This window comes from Alexandromys fortis, unplaced genomic scaffold, assembly GCF_014885135.2.
Source record: "Alexandromys fortis isolate MF-2015 unplaced genomic scaffold, M_Fortis_MF-2015_v1.1 scaffold_124, whole genome shotgun sequence".
In the NCBI taxonomy this organism is placed as follows: Eukaryota; Metazoa; Chordata; class Mammalia; order Rodentia; family Cricetidae; genus Alexandromys; species Alexandromys fortis.
The window spans coordinates 611,254-636,109 of NW_026067995.1; the positions used below are offsets into that span (position 1 = coordinate 611,254).

General features: G+C 38.7%; 1 protein-coding gene across 4 annotated transcripts; it reads left to right on the forward strand.

The window, feature by feature from the left end:
• The first annotated feature begins 1,102 nt into the window (after positions 1–1,102).
• On the forward strand, positions 1,103–23,753 carry LOC126512386 (guanylate-binding protein 1-like). Of its 4 annotated transcripts, XM_050160141.1 has the most exons (17): positions 1,103–1,177; positions 1,298–1,397; positions 3,880–3,991; positions 6,929–7,137; positions 8,918–9,045; positions 9,975–10,084; positions 10,301–10,500; positions 10,852–11,094; positions 11,729–12,009; positions 12,784–12,996; positions 13,394–13,496; positions 14,886–15,079; positions 16,952–17,045; positions 18,675–18,868; positions 19,836–19,938; positions 20,904–21,097; positions 23,508–23,753. In XM_050160141.1, the coding sequence occupies exons 3-17, from the start codon at positions 3,975–3,977 to the stop codon at positions 23,616–23,618; spliced, it is 2,394 nt and encodes a 797-aa protein (XP_050016098.1). In that variant the 5' UTR covers positions 1,103–1,177; positions 1,298–1,397; positions 3,880–3,974; the 3' UTR covers positions 23,619–23,753. The 4 variants fall into 4 exon arrangements, with proteins under 4 accessions (XP_050016098.1, XP_050016099.1, XP_050016101.1 ...); XM_050160142.1 differs by lacking the exon at positions 3,880–3,991; XM_050160144.1 differs by lacking the exon at positions 3,880–3,991 and having other exon boundaries at positions 6,934–7,137.
• Positions 23,754–24,856: the final 1,103 nt, after the last annotated feature.

Here is a 24,856-nt window from a genome sequence, read left to right on the forward strand (position 1 = left end):
TCTCTTCCAACTGCAACAAATCAGCTTTCGAGTTCCCTAATGGCTTTGCCTTCCAGTCAATATTAGCAGTTGATGGCTTCTGAGAGTCAGTATTTCCCAGAGATATGGTCCTTAGTAGGTTGACTATGATCCAGTGGATGACACCACACCCGTATGCATACAGTACTAATGTCACTTAGTGGTTTTTTAAGTAAAAAAAAATTTAAAGAAAATTTTTTTGAAGGGAAAAGGATAAAGAGGGATAGTTTTCACAAAAATATGTTTTATGCATGTGTAAAATTGTTAAAAGAATTACACACACACACACTTTTAAAGTGTATTGCTTAATCTCCAAGTATCTGTGTAGTTTCAAAGGTTATTCCTACTGATTTCTAGTTTGATACTACTGTGATTTGATAGAAGACAGAAAGTGGGCTTTTAAAAAATAATCTATTTTTTTGTTTTGTGTGCATGAGTGTTTTGGCTGCATATGTATGTAGTGGCTGCAGAAGTCAGAAGAGCGCGGCAGGACCTATGCAACTGGCATTGCAGGTGGTTCCCTGTTACTTTTGCTTGCTGGGAGAACCTGTTTTTTTTTTTTTTTTTTTTTTCCAAAAGCAGTAAATACTTTTACCAGCTGTGGCACCCTTCTAGCCCCCAATTTTATTTATTTATTTATTTACTAGGGTTTATTCTTTTGCAGGGTGGGCAATTGTAGACAATGTTCCATATGCTGCTGAGAAGAATGTATATTGACTGTCTGGTGGAATTTTCTGAATGCCTTTCAAGTATAATTAATCTGTTCAGTAATTTAGTTCTGAGGTTTGCTTACTGCATTTTTATTTGAAGAACCTTTCTAAATATACTGAGTTCTTTCATATTAATGTGTCTGGGCTCCTGCAGTCTTCCAGTGTTTGTGATTTGAAATCAAAGGAATAAAATTGGTTGCATATTAGAATACTTATGTCCACTTGACTAAGTGTTCCCTCTACTGAGAAGTAGCAGTCAGCTCTCGTTACCTCTTCTGATTAGATTGGTTTAAAGTCTAATTTGAAGGTATGCGAATTGCTACATCAACTTGTTTACATGTTCTGTTTGTTTAGCAGTTTGATTTCTAACCTTTGTCTCTCAGGTTATGGGTGTCTTTTTAGCTATGTGTGTTCCCTGATCCAGTCCAGTAGTCTGTGTCTTTTAATTGGTGAGTTAAGGGTATTTGCATTTACAGAATGACTGAGAAGAGCTTGCTATTGTTTATGATTTGTGGTTTGTTGCTCTGGTTGGCTGATTAATTGTTAGTTCTTTTTCTTTCTCCTGGAAGCACTGAATACTTGATGGTTCGCTGTGTTGGACAAGATTGGTTCTTCCTTTGCGCTCTCATCTATCCATCCGTGGCCTTCATGGACTGCCTTTGTGCACTGGTACATGAAACTTTCTTCTTCCTCTCTGTAGGGTATTCCTGTAAGAATTTCCTGCAGTTCTGACTTAGATTAATGAACGGTTTTAAATTTTGTTTGTTTTGAAATATTCTTATATACCCACCTACTTTATTACAAGTTTTTTTTTGGAATATTCCAGTTTGGGTTTCTTTTAAGAGTTGTAATATGTCAATCCATGCTTTCCTGGCTCCTAAGATTGTTGAAAATAGTAAATCTGACATTATTCTGATGTTTCTGCCCTGAAATTTCTTCCATAGTGCTATGATTCTAGAGTTATTCTTTTCTGTATAGTCTTTTTGTTTTCTGCGGATACGTGGTATGTATGTATGTTTTCATGTGTGCATGTGTATGTAAGCATGTGTGTGTATATATGTGTGAACATATGTGTGTATGCTTCTTTTCTGTGTTTTGTGCATCTGCTGGTGTGTATATGTCCTCTGATTTCTAACAATGCTCTTTTCCCACTGTTCCTCTTTGCCCTTTTATTTTTTAAAAGTGAGTCTTCCTAGTCTTTCGTTGCATTTCTGCTCAGGGAGAAGTCAGCTGTAGTAAAAACCATAATAGTTTGACAAGTGTTAGTTAAGAGAGAAATATGTGTCCTTGACTAGTTCTTTCTGCTTTGCAGAATCACTTGCTCTGGGATTCTTGACTGATTGATTGATTTAGTTCCGGGATTCTTAAGAATGCAGTTCCCAGAGAACACAACTTGAGTCCATTGGAGATCTAACCCAGCGTCTCCAGCTCCTGTGGTCCCCTACACACATGATCCCCCCACAAAGCTACACTTCCAGTTACTAAGCTCATATCCCATCTTGCTCTGAGAACCCTTCCCTCTGTAGCTGCTATTTAGACTCTGCCCACCCTCTGCTGTATGATCCTCAAAACACTTTTTAAAAGAAAAAAAAAGCATCAAAATAGTTCAGCTTCAAAATTAACACTTCAAGGAACTACAAAATTACAAACTAGATCTTGCTGGTGAAAGGTAAATGATAAAGATTGGAGCAGAGATATATGATCAGACATTATAAAGCAACAAAAAAGTCAACAAACTAAGAGTTGAGTTTTGGAAAAGATCAACAAAAGTGACAATCCCACATCAGGTTTAGGAAAACTAAAAAATTTAAGATGAAAGTGGTGTTGTATCTGAGAATGACACAAAAACTATTTATAAGTGAGTAGTATCAAAAAGTACAAGTTGCTGTGTGGTGGTGGCACACACTTTTAATTCCAGCACCTGGGGAACTGAGGCAGCTTATCTCTCTGAGTTTGAGGTCAGCCTGGTCTACAGCTAGTATCAGGATATCCAGTTCTACACAAAGAAACTCTGTCTCAAAAAAATTGCTTGGGAGATGAAGAAAGAGTTGCCTCAGACCATTGATTGTGTGTACTAGTCTTTTCTATTATGAAATCAAAGCATCGGACATTGGGTGCTTCATAAAGTAGAGAAGTGTGACATCAGGCAGTCTCATGGTTTCAGCAGATTACGTCATGGTAGGATTGCCTAAGGAAAGGGAAGGTCCCAAGGTGAGAGGAGGTCATGGAGATTCTGGAGAGGTCTATGACTTCCCACTAGGCTCTATGTTTTACCAGTCATACATGACATCACTTTCCATCACCACAAGGAAAGAATGGACCTTGTGACACACTAGCCATTCCCAAATGCTGGGACCACACTCACCAGAAATTGAGTTTCTGTGACAGAGAAGCAGAGATGGAGAAGATGCAGGCAGAACTAAAGTACCAGATTTCTTCCACTCTTACCACAGATATAGCAAATCTTATTGGAAACTGACTATATTCTTTCTGGGAAAATACAGTTTCAACACAACTTGTCATTTTTTGCAAAGATATTGGATAATACTTTCTGCAAAATAAGTAAATAAATATTAAGCAAGCTAAATGAGTTTGAAGTAGATTCAATAACAGTGAAGATAAAATGTTAAGAAAGGATAAAAATTTGAATAAAATTGTAAACCATCATTGAGAAAAATATTCATGTAATAATCCACCCTTACAGGCCTAGAAAAACTTCCACTACACAGAGCCCATGCTGACTGAGCTGGCTGGAAGGAGTGAATGAAGTAGAAGGTTCTGGGTATTTAGCAGGGTGGCAGAAATGCCCTTTCCCTCACTAACTAGTTCTGAAAGAAGATTCAGTCACACCAGGAGGTTTATTTTAGGCAACTAGATTTGCAAAATAATATCCTGCCTCTTCATCTCAGATGATTACACAGGCCCCCAACCTTCAGAGTCCCTGCCTATATAAAAAGAATCCATATCTAATGGACAATTGTCAAAACACAAGTGGTTACAAAGGTCTCTTCCAAGCAAATGTTTGACAGGCCTGGCTGAGAAGTCCTGACAAACCCTCCCACTGGCTCAGCTACAGAAACTACTTTTATGATAGTTGATTCACTGCTGTGAAGGAAGCACTTTCATTCTCATATTCTCCTCATCTATTAAGAATGTTGCTGTGCATTTGATCAACCTCATTCAGAGAAAGTCTCACAGCCTTGGAGAAGGAAATAAGAGACTTGCAGGGAAGCCAGTCTATACACCATGAACAATAAGAGGAGGTAAGGAGGCTCACTTGTCTTCCCAGCTCTGGGAAATTCTACTTGGAGACATGGGGTCTATTTTGTCAGGAAGGGGACGAGAAGGTTTTGTTTGGGTCATTTAGACATCATCAGAGTCAGAATGGGCATCAACTAAGCACAGGATCGGGTTATATTAGGAGGGTGAACAGTCCCTGTATATAATAAGTATTGGGCTCAAATTCAGCAGGAAATGCTGAAACGATGCTACGATGCTTGCTCTTCTCTGTGCTCCCATTGTCTCTATTGAGTGGGAACACAATTAAATGACCATGGGCATTGACATTCCTTGCTCTGTCTTGTCCCTGCTGCAACTGAAAGTCTCTTCATGCATTGTTCCCATGAAGAAGAGAAATAAAAAAAAACTAAATAATATAAAACAATAAATGATGCAAGGCAAACGGCCACAGACACTGTGGAAGCAGAAAGAAATCTCCGGGACCCAGAGGGAAAGAAGGAGAGCAAGACAGCATGCTCCCTGCCACATAAATGAACTTGGCTTTTAAGTGGATTTCCTCTTTCATTGGGCAGACTCTCTCATTCCTAGATCTCATACCTTACCTCTCACTTATAGGATTCAGACTTGCATTTCATTAAAAGGCTTCCTCCAAAGAATCCCATGCAGTGCAGGACTAGGGGTAGTGTCTCGGCTGGCTTACTTTGCCCCTACCCATTCAGATCTTTAGAAAGTTGTTCCTAGAAGTCCCTCCCTTGAGTTTCTGGCCAGGCACCAGCTTCATTCATCAATTCTCTCTCTCCATTGTTAACTCTTACCTCTGTATCCTCTACTCCTTCCCCCTCTCCATTTTCTTTTCTTTCCTTTACCAAGCAGGGAAAAAAAAAAACATACAAACAAACCAGGAAACCTAAAAATGGGCCACAGGAAACAGCCATTTTCTTTGATTAACTTCTTACTGTTCTTGGTCTGCTCCATGATTTTTAGTCTTCTGCTCACTGTTGTTCTAAGCTTCCTGTGGTGTTTTAAAATGTGGCACTTGGATCCCTCCCTATTTAGGTTACCTTTACTAGTGAAGGTTCGGAGCACTGCTCTGACACATAACGTCTTAATTGGCCAAAACATGAAACAAAAACAAAAGACCCATAACTCTTACTTTTAACAGATAAAGGAATAATTTATTGTTTTGAAACTAAATATTGTGATGTTAACTACTCCAATTCAATATCTAGTATAAATTTTAAAATTGCAGTCCAAAAGGAAATTCTCTCATGATGAATTTAAAGGAAGAGTTGAGTTGTTAGCATTGAATTTTAATAATTTGCAAGGACTCAGATGCGGGTCATCCCAAATACCAGGTTCCAACAGGGTAATAGTTGCATCAAGTTTTATTACAGAACAAAAGAAAAGTCATAGATGAAGATGTGTTCAAACATATTTCCGGAAGTGTCAGGTAGGTCACTTAGAGCACAGTAAGGAAACGGTCCTCAAATGCTCTCTGACTACATTCTCACCCTTTGGGTGGTAGAAGCCAGGGCTCCGTTTATACATTTCCAAAAAAGATCATACCTGATAGGAAGATCTTAGGTCAAACACAGAAGAGGACAATAAATGTGATCTTGAGTCTGAGGTAGCAAAGATAATTTGGCTCTGGGTCTTCAATGTTCCAGCTCTCCAAAGTCACTGAAGTTCCCATCAATTAGTCAAGCTTTTGTAGAATGTTAACTGAAGCATATTCTTTTTTCTGGGATTCTCCTTCACACCTACCAAGTCCTTGGAAGAGTTTCTAGTTCAAGATGATTTGTTTCTGAAAAATATGCACAAGTAAATTGTGCTGATTTCATTCCTGGAGCAGCAACAGAAGGTTCCCTGCACATGTTCAAGTCACTAAAATGTTCATAAGAGCTAGAAGGAGGGAAAAATACTAAACATCTGTGTAGATTATTATCCAGTGAAAAAAATAACAAAAATGGAGTCTTCATGAGTATTTTTACTCAATGAAAGAAGTAATGGCTAATAAATACATATTGAATTTTTCACATGGAGTCAAAATAAGTTCACCTGATGCTAGATTTAGAGAAATGCTGTTTTTAAAAATTTTTAATTGTTTCATTTATCTATTTACTTTATGTGTCTTTGTGTATGGGATGTGAACATGTCATGGAGCACGTTTGGAAACAAGAGGACAACTCGTGAGAGCCAGTGTTCTCCTGCCAGCACATGGATCCTGGGGATTGAGCTCGGGTTGTCCTGATGGACACTGAGCACCTTTACCAGCTGAGCCATCAAACCAGCCCCCAAGAAAGGCATTTTTTATTGTTTTTTTTTGAGACAGGGTTTCTCTGTGTAGCTGTGGAGCCTGTCCTGGCTCTCGCTCTGTTGCCCGGGTGAAAGTCTAATTTTTAAAAAGATAATTTTCTAAATAGAATTTTAAAAATATTTTTCAGCCCTGATAAAAAGCCACATAGGTAGCATTATATAGACTGAACGGGTTATATTTAAGAATGCATACATACATACATACACATATACATATATGCACACAATAACTAGTGAAAAAAGAGGCCATGATTTTGAAGACCAGTGTGTGGGTGGGGTAGTTATATGAAAGGATTTTGGGGGAGGAAAGGGAAAGGAAAATATAATTCAATTATAATCTCAATGATTAAAAATAAAATTAATAAGAATTTTTTAATAAATTATGTTTCCTATTAAATATCTACCATAAAACTTAAAGTTAGAATCTGAAAGCAGTATCCCCCATGTTAACTTAAAAATTAAGATTTGATTTGTTAATAGTTGAACTTTGAAAGTTCATTGGTACTCTCATTTTATTCAACTTCTTGGATATGTGTCCAGATTTTCCCTTACTGCTTCGACAATACTGTACAATACTCTGTGTTGGAGGGTGACTCCACCTCCTAAGAAGGAATTTCTAATTTATTCCTCCTCTTCCCTCGAAGACAAGGAGTCCCAGTGGACATGGCTCTAAAGGTCCACATGCCTGGGCCTGTGTGTCTCATTGAGAATGCAAAAGGACAGCTGAGACCAAATCAGAAGGCACTGGAGATCCTGTCGGCCATCACACAGCCTGTGGTGGTGGTGGCCATCGTGGGTCTCTACCGCACGGGAAAATCCTACCTGATGAACAAGCTGGCTGGGAAGAAATCGGGTGAGTGCCACCAGCAACGTCTTACAGAGTCCCCATATTCAGCCACACTTGCAGCCTCTGTTGTGAGGAGGAAAGTTAGAGGGGATGGATTCTGAAACCTAATCTCCTACTCAAAGTTAGACTTTTTATCTTCATTCTGTTTCAGGTAGTCAGTCAGTTCCATAACACGCTTTACTATCTTCAGTTCCATTTTGAAGGCAGAAACCATTCCTATCCTAGAAAGTGAGAAAGCGTTAGTAACAATGATTAAATTAAACAATAATCTGTAGAACATAATAAAGGCTGGGCCAAGAAGAGGACTCAGCAGGTAAAAGGTCTCGCTGCACAAGACAACCTGGATGCAATAACTAGAAAGGTGAAAGACAGAGCCAAATCTATCGAGCTGTCCTTCGACCACCAGACATGCTGTGACACAGCACCCAAACACACGTGATGCATACACAGACACACACACAATGATGATGATAATTTGTAAATTAATAAGCCCATGAAGTAATAGTGAGTTTCCTCTGATCTTTAAAGTTTTAAAAACATTTCAAATTGAGTTAGAAATTATTATTTTCATGAATAAACATAATATGAAATTAACTCTTCTAATAATTTTTAACTGCAGTCCTATATCATTAAACAAATTCACATCATTGTGCAATCATCACATGAATCTATTTATATATTTAAATATGTATATACATTATATTTTCCTCAACACAAACTAAGTGCCCAATATAAAAAAAATGATCCAGTCCTCTAGTTTCCATCACTGTTCTATAATCTGTTTTTATGGATTTGACCCTTAAAGCAAAATATGAAGGGAATAAGGGCTGTGGTGCAGAGCAGGAATCCCAGCGCTCACGAGGCCGAGGTGGGAAGATCACTTGAGTCCTCTAGTTCTGCCACAACTTTGTTAACCAAGCAAGTTCCTTGTCACAAAAAGAGTGGACATTCATCATTTCATGTAATATTGATATTTCAAAGGTATTCTGTCCTCCAAACTTTAAACATGGAACATGTAATTGTGTTTTCTGAATTTTTTTCTAAAAACAACTTGTGTGTTTCAAATCTGTGTAGATTTGTCATCTTGTAGATGAAGTGTATTCCCAAGTAGTTTATTCTTTAGATGGAATTCTAAGTGGGATTTCTTAACTTTGCACACATTATTATTGTAGTTATAATTATATATTATTATAGTTATTAATTGTCAGTGTGTAGAAAAGGAACTAATTATAGAAATTACAGACATAATTTTGTGTGCTGTAGCCATACTGAATTAATTAATTATATTCAAAATTATTCTCTGGGAAATTGAAAGGTTTTAACATATAATAAAATCATACCATCTGTGACAAAAATCATATCATTCTTCCTTTCCATTTTGGTTACCAGATATTTCTGGGTTTTTTCCCTAATTACTCTGGACTGTACTGGACACCAGTGTCCAAACTAGGCACATTTTTTTTCTTTTTTATGATCTTACATGAAAAACTTTTCAGCTTTTAATGTTGAGTATAATGTTGGCAGGTGTTTTCATACATGGCATTTCATATGTTTGCATTAAGAAATTCTTCTAGTTTGTTGAATACTATTTTCTTAATGATAACAGCTGAATATTTTCAAAGTATTTGGTGTTATGATTTTTGCTATTTCTCTGGTTGCAAGATCAGTACTAGCTTTGGTTTCAGTTAGCTCTACTGACTTGAGTTGTCCTCATCTTTACATCAGTTTTCTGAAATAACTGCAGCTAACTTTCCCTCCACTGAGTCCTCTCTTCTACATGTTGCAGGCTTTGCTCTGGGCTCCACAGTGCAGGCTCATACAAAAGGAATCTGGATGTGGTGTGTGCCTCATCCCCACAAGAAGGACCACACACTGGTACTGCTTGACACCGAGGGCCTGGGCGATGTTGAGAAAGTAAGGACTGAGAGTTCAATTTGCAGTACAGACCCTGATAACTAAATATCCTGTAATTTTTAAATAAGGGCTTGAATTTACTATAACATCGTGTAATTAGCTTTAGCCATCACTAATAAATAGACTCACAGAAAAGAAGGGTGGTCAGTCTGCAGGATCCCAGCAACTAACTGGCTGTGACCTGATCCTGGTACCCCACCTCATGAAGGTACCAAGGATAAACTCAGTGTCTTGTATCCTACCCTAATCAGAACTTCAGTTACAGATTTGGGTTTGAGGACAAATGACTGTGTTTAAATAGAAACCTTGTTCCTAAATCTGAGTCTTCATTTTTAAACTTCCATTAACCTCACCTTTCTGATCCATCAACGGAATAAAATAAATAGGTACTCTACCTATCTTATGAAATGTCTTTGAATATTTAATAAAATAAATAATTTTTCCTGTATGTAATGATTGTCCAAGAATAACATATAGTGGCCTAGCTCAGTCCCTTATAGCTGTGTTGACAAGCTTTGGCAAAGCCCTATTTTCTATTCCCAGAAGTAGAAGAAAGAATTAAATGAGATTTTAAAATAATAGCCACAGATTTTATGAATAACATGAAAATAAATCCTATCATTACCAATGGGTGAAATACTTAAATCTACAGCGTATTTGAAGTTTTAGAATATCTGCTAGCATCCACTGTCTAACAATTGCCTATCAATGGTCAAAAGAATGTCTTCAAAGAATAAATATAAACCAAAAACTTAGCAAATATATTCAACAGACTTTTGTTTAGAGTTGTCTTGTGTAGGTTTGTAAGACAGCATCAGTTTTGCTAACCCCTCTGCTAAACATCCAATTAAATGAGCACACTTTGGTCACTGCTTGCCTGAAAACTGACAGAAGACAAACTCCTGACCTGTGTGTGTTCGGACTCCCAGGGTGACAACCAGAATGACTGCTGGATCTTTGCCCTGGCTATACTTCTAAGCAGCAGCTTTGTGTACAACAGCATGGGACCCATCAACCAGCAGGCCATGGACCAGCTGCAGTATCCTTTCTGTGATGGAGAGCATCCTAGCCTGGCAATGCTGCAGAATCAGATAGGAGACAGAATAACCCCAGCACAAGGGGAGACCTCATATACCAACTAATGAGTTCACACTTGAGTCAGAACACGGCAAAATCATGCGTGGGGATGGGTGACCAGTGTGAGGTGAGAAGACTGGGCACCCTGCTCATTCATCACTTCTCCTTAGCCACCCAGCTATGTGACCGAGCTGACAGATCGGATCAGATCAAGGGCCTCACCTGACCAGGAGGACGAGGTGGAAGACTCAGCTGAGTTTGTGAGCTTCTTTCCTGACTTTGTGTGGAGCCTGAGAGATATGACCTTGAAATTGGAAGTAAACGGAGTCCGCGTCACAGCAGATGAGTACCTGGAGAATTCGCTGAAGCTCAAGGAAGGTACAGAGATTGATACCTGTAGAAACACCAGGAATTTATATCCTTTTGGAATGCTTATATTCAGTTTTTCACCTTTATGCTTCTGGCTGTTCCTAAGAGGCAATTCTTATTTACCATCTATCAATAGAACCAATATTAGCTAGGTTAACCTGCAGTTTCTTTGGCTGCCGTTTTCCAAGTGTTGTTATCAGATGGCGTTCATCTCTTTGCTTACTCCACTGCTCGTGTTACAAAACTGCACAAAATCCACAACCATAGCATACAAAGAACATTTATTTGAAGACATTCTTAAAGGACGAACTAATTCTTCCCCTAGCTATTCACTTTTCTTTGTAAACATTATTTCCCCAGGTACCTGCAAAGAGGTTGAAAAATACAACTTGCCCCGACTCTGTATTCGAAAGTTCTTTCCAAAGAAGAAATGTTTTATCTTCTATCCACCCACTGAGTGGAAAAAGCTTTCCCTGCTGGAGTCTCTGCAAGAAAATGAAATAGATTCTGATTTTTTGCAGCAAGTAGCGGAATTTTGTCTGTACATCTTTAAGCATTGCAAAGCCAAAACTCTTCCGGGAGGCATACCTGTCAATGGCCCACGTGAGTTCCCATCCTTGTCTTCCACTCCCTTCAAGATGAAGGGAGATAGAAACATTCACAGATTCAGCTTCCAGAGGTGTAGGGGCTATGACTCTTTATGTTAAATTCTAGACGCTTTAAACTGACCTACTAGATTTTAATTAATTAAACTCTTAAATGGAATAGGTAGTGAAAACCTAGACTAAGTAAGTTAAGCAAGTTAAGTTTCTGCAATATTTGTTTCTCAGTATGCAGACACAACATGCATAGTCATTTAAATTAAATAAAAAGTAAGTGAAATTAATTGACTATTAGGGGAAAAAATTAGACTATCTTGCCTTATATTCATGATTACTCTTATGAAAAACAGAGCCAATAAACAATTGGTTACCCATACAATTATTATTGTTGCTGCTTTGTAACTGTAATTTTGCTACCATTATTAATTTTAAGCAAATATCTGATATTTCCAATGGTCTTAGGGGACCTTAGAAGGGTCTCAGTCCACAGGTTGTGAACCACTGTGAGAAGTCTTATTTTAAACATGTTGGAGGACTGAGATATCCATGTTCAATGAACACAGGCTTGCCTTGTCTTTTCCTTAGAGCAGAATGTTCTACTTCAGCAGATGTCATTATTTGCTCTCTATTTACAGGACTAGAAAGCCTAGTGCTGACCTATGTTGACTCCATCTGCAGTGGAGATCTACCCTGCATAGAGAACGCAGTCCTGGCCTTGGCAAAGATAGAGAACTCGGCCGCAGTGCAAAAGGCCATTGCCCACTATGACCAGCAGATGAACCAGAGGGTGCAGCTGCCCACAGAGACCCTCCAGGAGCTGCTGGACCTGCACAGGGCCAGTGAGAGAGAGGCCATAGAAATCTTCCTCAGGACTTCCTTTAAAGATGAAGACCATGCATTTCAAAAGGAACTGGGGGTAATTTCCTCCTATGTTTATATGGATTAATGTTGTGTAATGCAAAGTAGTTATTAGGCAATGAAATGAGTGGGTTTTGTTTGTTTGTGTGTTTGTTTTGTTTTTCGAGACAGAGTTTTATTAGAACCTGTCCTGGAACTAGGTCTTGTAGACCAGGCTGGCCTCAGACTCACAGGGATCTGCCTGCTTCTGCCTCCCAAGTGCTGGGATTAACGGTGTGCACCACCACCACCTGGCTATGAGTGTTATTTTTGAAGGAAACTATAAACTTTGTATCTTTTAAAGTGGTGGCAACTTCCTTTTTTTAGGATTATAATACTCAAAAGAAACAAATTTTGAAACTATGGACTCATAGTTTAAAATAATTTTATGACAATCACCTTTAGTTTAAGTGCATATAATTTACCATCAATGCTTTAACCAAAGTATATACTTGATTAGATATATACCAGTTTTCTTTCATTTGGCCCAAAGAGATGAACGTTGGTTTTTAGTCGTGTCCTTGGGTTTATGTTTTGTTTCCTCCATTCGACCCATAGCAACGGTCAGTCCAGTTTAGAAGCAAAGTTTGCACATTAGGTTTGGGGCAAACCTCTGAGCATCATTTCTAAGAAGGAGGGGATTCATAAGAAGGTCCAAACTCAAAGAAAGGCCACAGATTTCCTTAGCTATCATCAAGTTTCTGGAGAAAACAAGCTTTTGGGGAAACCCTTATAGAAATTCTGAACCCTGTGAATATTCTTTGGTATTTTTACACCCATTTTCACACTGCAGTCTCAACTAGAAGAACGGTGGGATGACTTCTGTAAACGCAATCTGGAAGCATCATCAAACCGTTGCCAGGCATTGATTCAGAATATCTTCAACCCCCTTGAAGAAGGCGTGAAGCAAGGCACTTACTCTAAGCCAGGAGGTTACGGCCTCTTTGTTCAGGAAACACAGAGACTGAAGAAAGAGTACTATGGACAACCAAAGAAGGGCATACAGGTAACCAAGTCATTTATCAGTGTGCTCTACCACCGCAGACACGCCTCCTTGATCCAAACATTCAGAAAATGTCACCTACCCATCTGATTGATGATTGGTTTTCAGCTCTACATTCTGGCCATTACACCTTCATATCTATATCCTCTGACCTGTTTTCTCCTTGAGGGCCTTATTTCTCAGCGTGTTCTGCCCATGTCAGCCCACAAGACTATCCACTCCAGCTCATACACCTTAGTCTACACAGAATCACTTTCTCCCAGACCAACCAGTGGTTGCCTTGGATGGTTTGCTCATTCCTGTCGTAAGAAATCTTAGCTGAGAAGAACAATTCTTGAGAATAGTAGGGAGACAGATGGACAGATTTCCTCCCACTAACTTCCGTTCTCTGGACTCTAAGGCTGAAGAAGTTCTACAGACATACTTACAATCCAAGGAGGCTGTTTCTAATGCCATTTTACAGACAGATCAGAGTCTGACTGAAAAGGAAAAGGAGATTGAAGGTAAGAAATGAGCCAAAAAAAAACCCCATAAACCAAAAACTAAATTACTTACAAAATCTTGTAAGAGTTTAGCTATTTGCCTGTCTTAAAATAGTAACTCTTAAACTGAAACAAGAGTGAGAAGACAATCTTATCCCCAAAGCCCTTTCTGACCATGGTACACACGGTCGCTGATGTTGCACATGTCGCTGATTTTATGGTAGCAGCTACCTCAAAAGCAAGATAGCCTTGAGATAGCCTTCTTATCAAATAGTAATGAAAACAAGGGGCTACAGAGATATATCCGTGGTTAAGAGCCCTGAATGCTCTTCTAGAGGACCCCAGTTTGATTTCCAATACCCACGAAGTGGTTCCCAACTGACTGTAGCTCCAATACAAAGACTGTCCCCTTCTGGCCTCCACAGGCAACAGGCATGCACATGGTGCAAAGATACGCATGTAGACAAAACATCCACACACATAAAATAAAATGAAACAGGCCCAGAACCAGAGTTATGACTTGGCTCACTCTAACATCCACCCTATCTGCTGGAGCATGTGAAGGGACCTGAGCCGCAGACCCAACAGGATCTCCACAAAACAAGACAACAGGATATCCAAGAAGACAAAGGAGAGCCCAGCATCAATAGTGTAGTAGAAACCAGATGCCTTGAACCAGACCAATGACTCTTGAACACTTACAAGTAAAGATAAAGAACAATGGGGTTTATTGTGTGACTCAGTGTGTCCTACTGTAGCTTCCATGATGAAATTTTTAATTTTTTCGCTTTAAAAAGTTGTTTTGATTTTTCTTTCTTCCCCCTCTTTTTGTCTTAAATTTTGTTTTATCATGGGGGGGGGGCGAAATATAAGAATGGAAGGTGGATGCAAAGAAATAGGGAAATGAATGGGATCAAGATATGTGATGTAAAAGACACATATAATAAGTTTTAAAAAGGGAAAAAGAAAAACAAATCAAAAATTAATAGTAATAACCAGAAACTATGGAAGAAAGAAAGAAGTATTATTCTCTCCCCCAGGGAGGACCACTGTGACAGAATGCCATAGACAGGTACCGCAGGTAAAATAAACATATTTCTCACAGTTCTGAAAACCAATAATTCAGAGTCTGGATTCTAGGATTTTTAAGAGTGCTCTGTTCAGTATCCTGAATGTCTTCCCACTGCATCCTAGCAGGGTGGGAGACTGAACTCTGGTTTTCCTATCTTCCTACAACAGCACTGTGCTCCTATGGGGGTTCCATCCTCACAATCGTCTAAGTCCAACTGCCCCGCCAGAGTCATGCCTCACTATATCATCACACTTCAACCTATGAGTCCACAGAGAGCACCAGCCCTTGGTGCCTTCTCATCGTGGACCCACGTTAAAGTTATTTCCCCTCTTTCTCAGTGGAGCGTAAGAGAGCTGAATCTGCTCTGGCTGCTGCAAAACTGTTGGAGGAAACACAGAAGAAGAATGAGAAGCTGATGGAACAGAAAGAAAGGAGTTATCAGGAACACATGAGACAGCTGACTCAGAAGATAGAGAATGACAGAATCCAGCTAAAGGCAGAACAAGAACGGACATTAGCTATTAAACTTCAGGTACTTACTTATATTTATCCTCCAGAATCTATAACAGAAACCACTCTGTAGTGGGCTAAACAAACACATGTTATAAGGAATTCTCCAGTTCATATTCTATAGCAGCCCCTTCAGTTTCAATGTGCCCTCAACTCTACATTGATAGCTGTCCAAAGCCACTTGCTCACATGAGAAAATAACAACAGTCCTATAAATACCATTTTTCTGAATCACTAAAACAACAGCTATCCACAGAAGGCATTGTACAAGCATTTTACAAGCTGTATTTTATGATTTAAAATCCATTCAAAATTGAAATGTAAAAACATTTGGAATAATAAAGCTCTAGTTTACACACTTAAGTTTTCATCTTTTAAAAAATGAGAGAGATCAAATGTATATTGGCACAAGGGGCCTCATGGGAACCTCCAAACATTAAAGGCTTTTGCCAAGGGTATTGGTTACTCTCCACAACCTGATGGCAAGGCTCTATTGCTGGAAACAATCATATAAGAAGAATAAAAATGACAATGGGGTGGATAGGTGTGTCAAAATGAAAGGTGGAAAGTCATAAAAACAATGTGATCAACACACAATATGGATTTGTATAAAAGTGTGTTTGTGTAACATAGTAGCACATACAATGAGTATGCACAACGAAGGTTTTAAAAATCATTAAATTAAGCCGGGCGGTGGTGGCGCACGCCTTTAATCCCAGCACTTGGGAGGCAGAGGCAGGTGGATCTCTGTGAGTTCGAGACCAGCCTGGTCTACAGAGCTAGTTCCAGGACAGGCTCCAAAACCACAGAGAAACCCTGTCTCGAAAAACCAAAAAAAAAAAAAAAAAAATCATTAAATTAAATTAAACAATTAAAAGAGGACAAATTAGGAACTGCACTAGAGTGCTGATGGTGCATATGGTTCAACAAAGAGTTGTCATACAACAATTCTACAATATGTGCATTTTTGATTGATTTCTCAACTTGAGGAAAAGTCATGTGAGCAGTTCTAAGTAAATGTTGTAGGCTAGATCTCACACAACTGTGTGAGGTTTGGGCAAGTAACATTATGTTTCTGTTACACCTTGTATATCTCTGGAAGCAGCCATAGTAGAAAGACACATCACCAACTGACACAGTCTTCCAACACCTTTCTGTTCATAGTTACTCCTCCAAGTTTAGTTGTGTCTAAATCTCAGTTCAGAAATTACTGTAGACCATATCAGTCCTTCAGGTCCGCAACTACTATCTCTTACTCTACATATGAAATCTGGAAGCTTATTTCCCTTTATTCTGAGAGTCACAGACTTAAATATCCATTATTTTTCTGTGTACAGAGTTGTCTGTCAGTGATTATGAAGCAAAAATTCCAAGATCCTCATGGACGGCGGTCGTGCTAAAGTCCATTATTTTTAGTGAATAATAATTAAAGAAATGCCTGTATATATTTAGGGAAGGAGCAATTAAAATAAGCTTGTCCACAGTTGGTAGAGTCCAGATTACTGGGAACTGTCAATAGAGAAGGGCAGGTGTGTGTGAAAACAAAAACTATACCATATAATTGCTAGCCGATAGAAATGTTGTCTGGATTTAGGTGTAATGACTAAAAATTCTCATTGATCCACAAATCTGAAGGTAGGATTTCAGATAAAAACTTTTTCAGGGACTATATATATATTACATTTGGCCAAATGAAAAAATACCAGGGATTGTCATAAGGGTTGAGAACTCAAGAGATGGATGGGTATGGAAACTAACAAACAAATTTAAGGTTGAATACCAAAGTCTTGAGGAATTACTGAATTATTTCAAAAGCACTAATTTGGAAATTGTTTGGTAGGTTTTGTTACCTTGTTTCATTCATGCAAAGCTAACTATTCTCTTTGCCTCCTAGGAGCAGAAACAGTTACTCCAAGAGGGGTTCCGAGAAGAGAGCAGAAAGCTTCAAGAAGAGATGAAGAATGTGGAGAAGAGATACAAAGAAAAAAGTATTATTTTTTGTTTTTTGGTGTTTTTTTTTTTTTTGGAGACAGGGTTTCTCTGTGTATCTCTGGCTGTCCTGTATCTTTGTAGAGTAGGCTGGCCTTGAACTCACAGAGATCTGCCTGCCTCTGCCTCCCTGACTGTTGGGATTAAAGGCGTGCACCACCACCACCTAGCTAAGTATTATCTTTTATATGATAAATAGAATGTAAAAGTACATAGAACAGGGTTTGCAAGAGGACTTACCACTTAATAGGTGCTTCCGGAGACCTGAGTTCAACCACCAGAAGCTATGTAAAAGTGGAAAGAGAACATAGACCCCATACAGCTGTCCTCTTACCTTCACCCATGAACAGTGGCACGTGTATGCCCCTGCTCCCCACAAGCCATACACACATGCAATAATAATAAATAAAAATTTAATACATAGGGCAGGAGTTTCTATTAGAGCACTATCTGATCAGGGAACAAGTTAATCATGAATTTGGGTATCTAACCACTCCCATGGCTTTACATTAGAAATTTTGACACTTATAAAACATCACTGAGCCATGATTCATGGCATTTATATCATCACCAAGTCACAAGTTGTGGCATTTATACCACCTCTGAACTATGTCAGTAAAATGAAATTACTTGTGAAACCATTTTCCACCTTAAGTTTTTCATTTCATTTCTAACTGTATTATATGCGTTAATTAGCACGACCTGTACTGACCCCTATATTTGAATTATCCACCTTTTTTGTTAGAGATGTCATGAATTATGTAACTAAGGGACATGACAGGAAAGAGATAGCTGCCAGGAAACTTGTGACAGTTTTTTTTCTTCTCCATCTGAATAAGAACTTAGACTCTTCATCTCGGTGCTCTCGCTCCTTTTTATGCACTGAATAGAGAACACTTTAGGTATTATTGAGTATTCCTCCTGACAAGCCACAGATGATACATGGTTGTATATAACAGAAAGCTCTGGGGCTGGAAAAAAATGGCTCACTAGTTAATAACCCTGGTTGTTCTTCTAGAGTACTGGTTCAATTTCCAGTCCCACATGGTAACTCATACTGATCTGTTATCCTAGTTCTAGGGGATCCAGTGTCCTCTTCTGGCCTCTATAGGCACAAAGCATGCACATGCGCAGAAAAATATTCAGGCGAAGATATCCATAGGCACAAAGTAAAATAATAGTTCTTTTAAATTAAAGGGAAGTACTTTTTAGCCATCAGTGCCAGATCACAATGCTTTCAGTGTGTGGCTTATATACAAGTGGAGAAAACTGTTGACACTTAGATATTGAATTCAGGGAGAGCCATAGAAACACACACACACAGAAAGAGACAGAGAGAGAGAGAGAGAGAGATGACAATATTAAATCAACTCTCTATAAGCTTGTTTGGAGTTAGTAGATATCTTCAGATATAGGTCTGCTTGAAACAAATAAAACAAGGATAGACTTCCACTCCCCAAACAAATAGCTCAAATGGTGGGCTTTGTTAGAGGCATCCTGGTCTCCCTAAGGGAAATACTGGTACCACAGAACTCCATGTACCCAATCGTAAACTACCAAACCGGTGTTGGCAGAAGAAGGAGACATCCTGGCAATCCTACAGTTTTTTCCTTCCTTATCCTTCACAGTGGATCACATGGAAGCTGAATCTTCAAAGACTAAAGTAAAAATAATGGAAGAAATGCAAAGAAAATATGATCAGCTGATGGAAAATAAAGACAGGAATCACCAGGAATATGTGCGACAGTTGATAGAAAAGATGGACAAAGACAGAGCTCAGCAAGCGGCAGAGCAAGAGAAAATGATGACTCGTATGCTCCAGGTATTCTGTTGTGTGATCCCAACATTCTCACCCACTGGCAGGAATAAAAGATGCTGATTAGAGGTTAGTGCAGTTGGTCTAGGTGAAGAACGATCGTAGGCAAACACTCCACTACAGTTTTATATCCTTTGTATCTGTATCATAGAAAATCTGCAATTGCTAAAGGCCTCTTCTTACTGGTAGACTGTGCTCCCTGGAGCTTGCATTATTCTCTCACTCATGAAATAGCAGCGGGTGATCACCAAGCCCTGTACAAAAGGCCAATAATGCATTGTATATTGTACTCACATCAAATGATACAGAATAGTTTACCTTTTCTTACAGAAAAATTATGGTTGTAGGTGAAATAAGAAAGTGCTGTGCCAAATATCATGGGAAAACACCTAGCACATATTTTCTGCCTAGTGGAATCCATAGTGATTTTGTCTTTGTTGAAACACATGGAGGAAATGCTCTCCTCATTATTTTACTCTATCTGCTCTCTGGGATTTCTCTAAATCTAAAGTTCTTTATGGTGGCCCAGAATGGCACTCTGGGCAACTGTAGTCCCAGTCTCTTTAATTTTATTTCCCTATTATCAATAATTTCATCAGGATTTCATGACCTAGGAGGGGGAGTTGGAAGGGGAAGGGAGCATGATAATCATACACAATTGTGTTCCCTATTGGATCAAGGATCCCTAAGGAGAACTCAACAGCAGCAATACTTCACGACCTCCATGAATGAGCCTCTTCTGATAATTAACTATGAAGAAGTACTTGGGAAATAATTCCAAAGACAGAAACCTCAAGAGAAAGTAACCTGCCCCGAGCCAAGATAAAATAGGAGGCTAGTTTAAAAGAGAGTTTCAAATCTGATTAGGATGTTAATTTGAGAAGCAAAAGAGAAAGTTATAGATAACTTTGTGAAACAGTTTCTGTGAGGTCATTTTATTCTGTGCTCCTCTAACCATTCTCTTCCTCCCTAGGAACGAGAGCTGCATCTCAAGGAAGAAATCTCTGAAGAGAGAAGAAAACATCAGAAGGAGATTCAGGATATAGAGGCAAAAAACAGAGAAATACTCCTAAAAAGTATTAGAATCTGCTCTTGTGCAATTGATATTTCCTTGTCCCATACTTTCACCAGGGCTCACGTGCAAGGATCAACTCCTTCACAGGAATCAATAGCTTTGAAAATGAACATATGCTGGTCTATAAACATTGAAAAAATGAAGATGGTGTATGAAGACAAGAGTTATTACTAAGGCGATTTCTTTGATGCTCATTACTAAAGCTCTTGCTTTTCCTCTTCATTGCTTAAGTGCATACTATGTATCAAGTCATTATGTTGCCTTCAGACAAAATATAAATTTTATCATAAGTCATATTTTAAATAGGGAGCTATTGTGTGGTCTAATTAAGTCAATTAGTTTTCCTCATCCACAGAATACTTCTAGACCCCTGTTCTGATTTAAGATTTTACTCACACTGTTGAATCCAGTAGGAATGACATTAACATGACAAAATTAGATGCAAAGTAAATAAAGGAACTTTATTGGCCCTACTAAGTATTAGGGTTCAATAAATGACACTCCACCTCATTTTGAAGGAAATGTTTCTTTTTGAATTTTAAACTTTATTTTACATTAATTGTGTAAAACAATGGATTTTATTAAATTGCCTTTTGAATGCTTAGTCATCTGAATTAGCCTAGATTCAGTGGGTAGCAGCTCCATGGTGGCTGGTCGGGAGTGAGTGTATAGCATCCAGGTTCCCTGCCAGTGAAGCCCAAGGGTAACCAGTGTCTTCTCCTTGGGGCTGGCTGGCTCAGTTACATCATGTTTTTCAGACTATAGCAAACTGAACAAAGATGACTCTTCACTCTTGAAAATCACACCTGGCTTAAGAAAATGTATCAGAGGAGCTATGGTCACTCCAGAAGAAAACCGGCCCTAGAAATTTCCCACATAAAGAATCAACATGAAAACACATCGGAGGGAGGGGGGGAGCTACACACTGACCCTACATATATTTTTCTGTTTTGTTTTTATTCTCAGTGGAATCTGCACAAGCTCAGTCCTCAGAGAACACAATAAAAATGTTGAAGGAAATGAATGAGGAGAATCTGAAGATTATGGGACGGAAAGAAAAAGCTTTCGAAGATTATTTGGAACAGTTGACTGAGAAGATGGAAGCAGATACAGCGAGGCTAATGAAAGAGCAAGAGGAGATCTTGACTAATAAGCTGCAGGTAATTCCTTGTGACATCATGATTTTCTCACTCAATGACCAGTGATAAAAGTCACTGATTGATGGTTAGTACACATGATTAGGTGAAGGATTTTTCTGTGTAGACACCTTCACCTTTGTGTCCGAACTAGCCTAGATTCAGTGGGTAGCAGCTCCAAAGACTAATTACAAAAAGATTATGCTCCATGACTCAGGAATCATTGTACATCTCAAAATATATAAGCAAATAATTAAAACTTCTACAAAAAGCACTTTAGCCACATTAAGTCTTGCTTCCTTATGAGCACAGTGCTCATCTATTATTTTTTCTATCCCATTGCTTGTTCTAGATAGTGTCTCTCTGTGTAGCTCAGGCTAGACTGACACTTGAGATCTTTACCCCTTAGCATCCCAAATCTGACATTGCAGCCTTGTACCACTCTACTGGCACTGACTTCATTTTTCTACTGAAAAATTGTCAATCCTCAAAGTTAGAAAGTGTTCTGACATACTATTCCTGGGTGAACATCTTGCATGATTCTCTTACCTAGTAGGGTCCATGGTGGTTTTGTTTTTGTCGTCTCTATAAGAAAGCATCCTAAAAAGCAATTTCAACAACCTATGGCCTTAGTAGCGCTGATTATAGGCACTTCCCTGTTCTCCTAGCCTTGGCTCTGAGTCACAGTATGCACAAATGCACTCCCAGAACACCTCATTACTTTATTCTTTGTGCTTCCAACAAAATCTTACAGGTCTATATAAGATTTCACAATCATGTTTCTTTCCTTAATCTAGAAACCACACATCACTGTTCTAAAGGCTTGTTTATTATCTTATTTACATATAGGAGATGTACATTGTTAGAAACTTTGAAAACATAGTTTTAAAGATCAAATTCTAAATAGGGAGTAAGAGGTTGAATACACAGTAACAGCAATACACAGTAGCAGAGTAATATGGATGATAAGGAAATGGATATATAGTAAAACAATATGATGATAAGGAAATGAATAGACAGTAGCAGAGCAATACTTTGATAAGGAGAGTAGATAAAACATTTCAGATGCTAAAGTAGAAAGACTGCTAAAGCTATGAGGTATCACACTGAAGAAATGAAAATGTGGGCTCAAGAGATGGATCAGAGCATTAAAGTGGTTGCTGTTCCAATATAAGGAGCTGAATTTGAACCCCCAGAACCTGTGTATAAGCAGGGTGCAATACCACAAATTCCTATGCTCCCAACACTTTTACAGGGAGATAAAAAGCACAAACAAGAGAATCTTGAAAATTCATAGGCCAAGCCTGGAAATACAGAAGAAAAACAACAGAGGGATCACGTCTCAAAAGGGTGGAAAGTGAGAAACTACACAATGATTATCCTCTAACCCTGTGAGCGCCACACACTCTCTCTCTCTCTCTCTCTCTCTCTCTCTCTCTCTCTCTCTCTCTCTCTCTCGTGCTCCGTCTCTCCCTTTCTCTCTTCCTCTGCTTTTTCTCTCTCTCTCTTTCTCTCTCTATCCCTTCCTTTCTATCTCTTCCACTCCTCTTCATCTCCTTTTCCTTCTCCCCTTCTCAAACACGCACACTCACAAACACACACATTCACACTCATGAGTGTGCACACACATCCTACACACACAACAGACACAACACTGAAAGACACATTTAAAAATTTTTAAAGGGTACTTTCTTGGCCATTATTGAAAAAATACAGTTATCTTAGTTTTGGCTAATTACTTATATTAACAGTACAATTTACAGGTTTCATTATAGCATTCTCATAATTAATTTTCATAATTGCATATGACCAGATTTGATGGCATTCTGCTAATCTTTAATGATCCTCCTTTTCCCCCTAGATTTTACCCTTTAATTATGTGTTCGTATCTCCCATCTCTGGATTCCGTATGAAACAAAACAAATTTCTTATTTTTAGTTTGACTTATGTCATTTCCATTCACTTACATGGAAATCCTATAATTTAACTCTCATTTAAAGCTGAAAAAGATAGAGTTGTATATATATATATACATATAGGTATATATATATATATATATACACACACACACACATATATATGACAATGTTCCTCATTTTTTCATCTATTAAAGAATATCCAATCTGATTGTATAATTTAGCTTTGGGGAGCAGTGCATAATAATCATGAGGATACACTTTTTTTTTTAGTATGTTGACTTTAATTCTTTTGGATATACATGCAGAAGTTACAGGGTTGAATCTGATGGACATTCTCTCCTCCTTCAGTTTGACTTTGGTGGAGCTATAATAATTTAAATTACATTCCAACCAGCAGATTATGTGGTCTCGTATCCCTTGCATCCTCATTGTTGTCCCTTTTCCCTGGATGACAGATATTCTTACTGGGATGATATCACTCTGTGCAGGTTTCAGTTTCCAGTTTCTCTTTTTAGGAACAAGAAGAAATTTTAAATGAACAACTCAGGAAACAGAACAAAAAGCATGAGGAAGAAATAAGGAATATTAAGATGAAAAAGAAGAATTCTGATTGTTCCATGATGTGAAGAGTCTTTGCATGCTGACTTCCTTCCCTAATCTCTCCTTTCAGGGCAGGATCTTATTGATATGGTTGAAACTGTCTCACTTTCATAACTAAATATTCTTCAAAATAATAAAGATGTCAAAGCCTAAGAACATATGATCTTTGTACAATTGAGTATAATTATATGGTATCACCGTAAAATTTCCATAGAACAATGGGAAGGGTGTTGAGGTCACAAGAGTAAGGTTACACATGCCATGTTTGTTGATAGAATTAATTATCAATATAATGCTTGAGAGAGTCTTTGTAGAAATCATGTAACTCAACTGTGAGTGGATTTTCAGTTTGTGGCAGAGAAGCACTTAAAATGTTCATGTGTTTAAACACTGGGCCCATAGTTGCTGATACTGTTTTGAGAGGTTGTAGAACATTGGGAGATGGAGCCTAGACTAGGGTGTAGATCTGGGAAGGGAGGAGGCTGCAGACTTGTAGCCCAGATAGCCCCTTTTATAGCCCCTCTGCTTCCTTGTCAATTGAGATGTGAGCCAACATCTGCTACAAGCTCTCACAGCACCTCCTGCTGCCTGCCTTCCTTCATATGACAAATTGTATGTCTGAGACGATGGCCCCATATCAACCTCTATGTAAATTACTTCTAGTCAGATATGTTATCATCGCAATAAGAAATGTAACTAAAATAGAAAATTGGTACCTAGAACTGTGCCTTAGCTATGGTTTCCTGAAGCCTAGCCTGGTTTGTTGGACCAAAGTTAAGAATTTCTAGCTGCAGGCTAATGAAGACCTGGGACACCAGAAGCAGAGTAAGAGTTGGGCTACGATGAGGTGAATGGGGAAGAAAAGAATGCAATAGAAATGTAGGTGTAGAGACTGCTTGGGTTGCAGGAAACTATGCTGAATCAGGCAGAGGTAGGGGCTATAGCAGTTGGACTGGTGTATGAAGCAGAAGAGTCCCACTGCCCTGGTTAGATGACCATTTGGTCAAGGTAGGAGAGCAAGTTTCCATAGCTTTCCCGTAGGCTCAGCCAAGAGTGCCTTACAGCACATTGTGTGCCCCTATTGCCTTCAGCCTCCATCCGTTTTATCAAGAGAGTAAAAGGAGTTCATTTCCAGGACAGAAGCACGGCTTCTCACAAGGTCTTCATCAGCATCCGGCTGCAGTCATTCTCACCTTGTGTTTTAGTTTCACTTCTGTAGTCAAGGAAGGTATCTAAGAAATAGATAAAGACTGCATAATTTTGT

Coding starts and splice junctions, on each gene's coding strand:
- LOC126512386 (XM_050160141.1), top strand. Junction 7,138..8,917: donor GCTGGCTGGGAAGAAATCGG/GTGAGTGCCACC, acceptor TACATGTTGCAG/GCTTTGCTCTGGGCTCCACA. Junction 21,098..23,507: donor TCTTGACTAATAAGCTGCAG/GTAATTCCTTGT, acceptor TTCTCTTTTTAG/GAACAAGAAGAAATTTTAAA.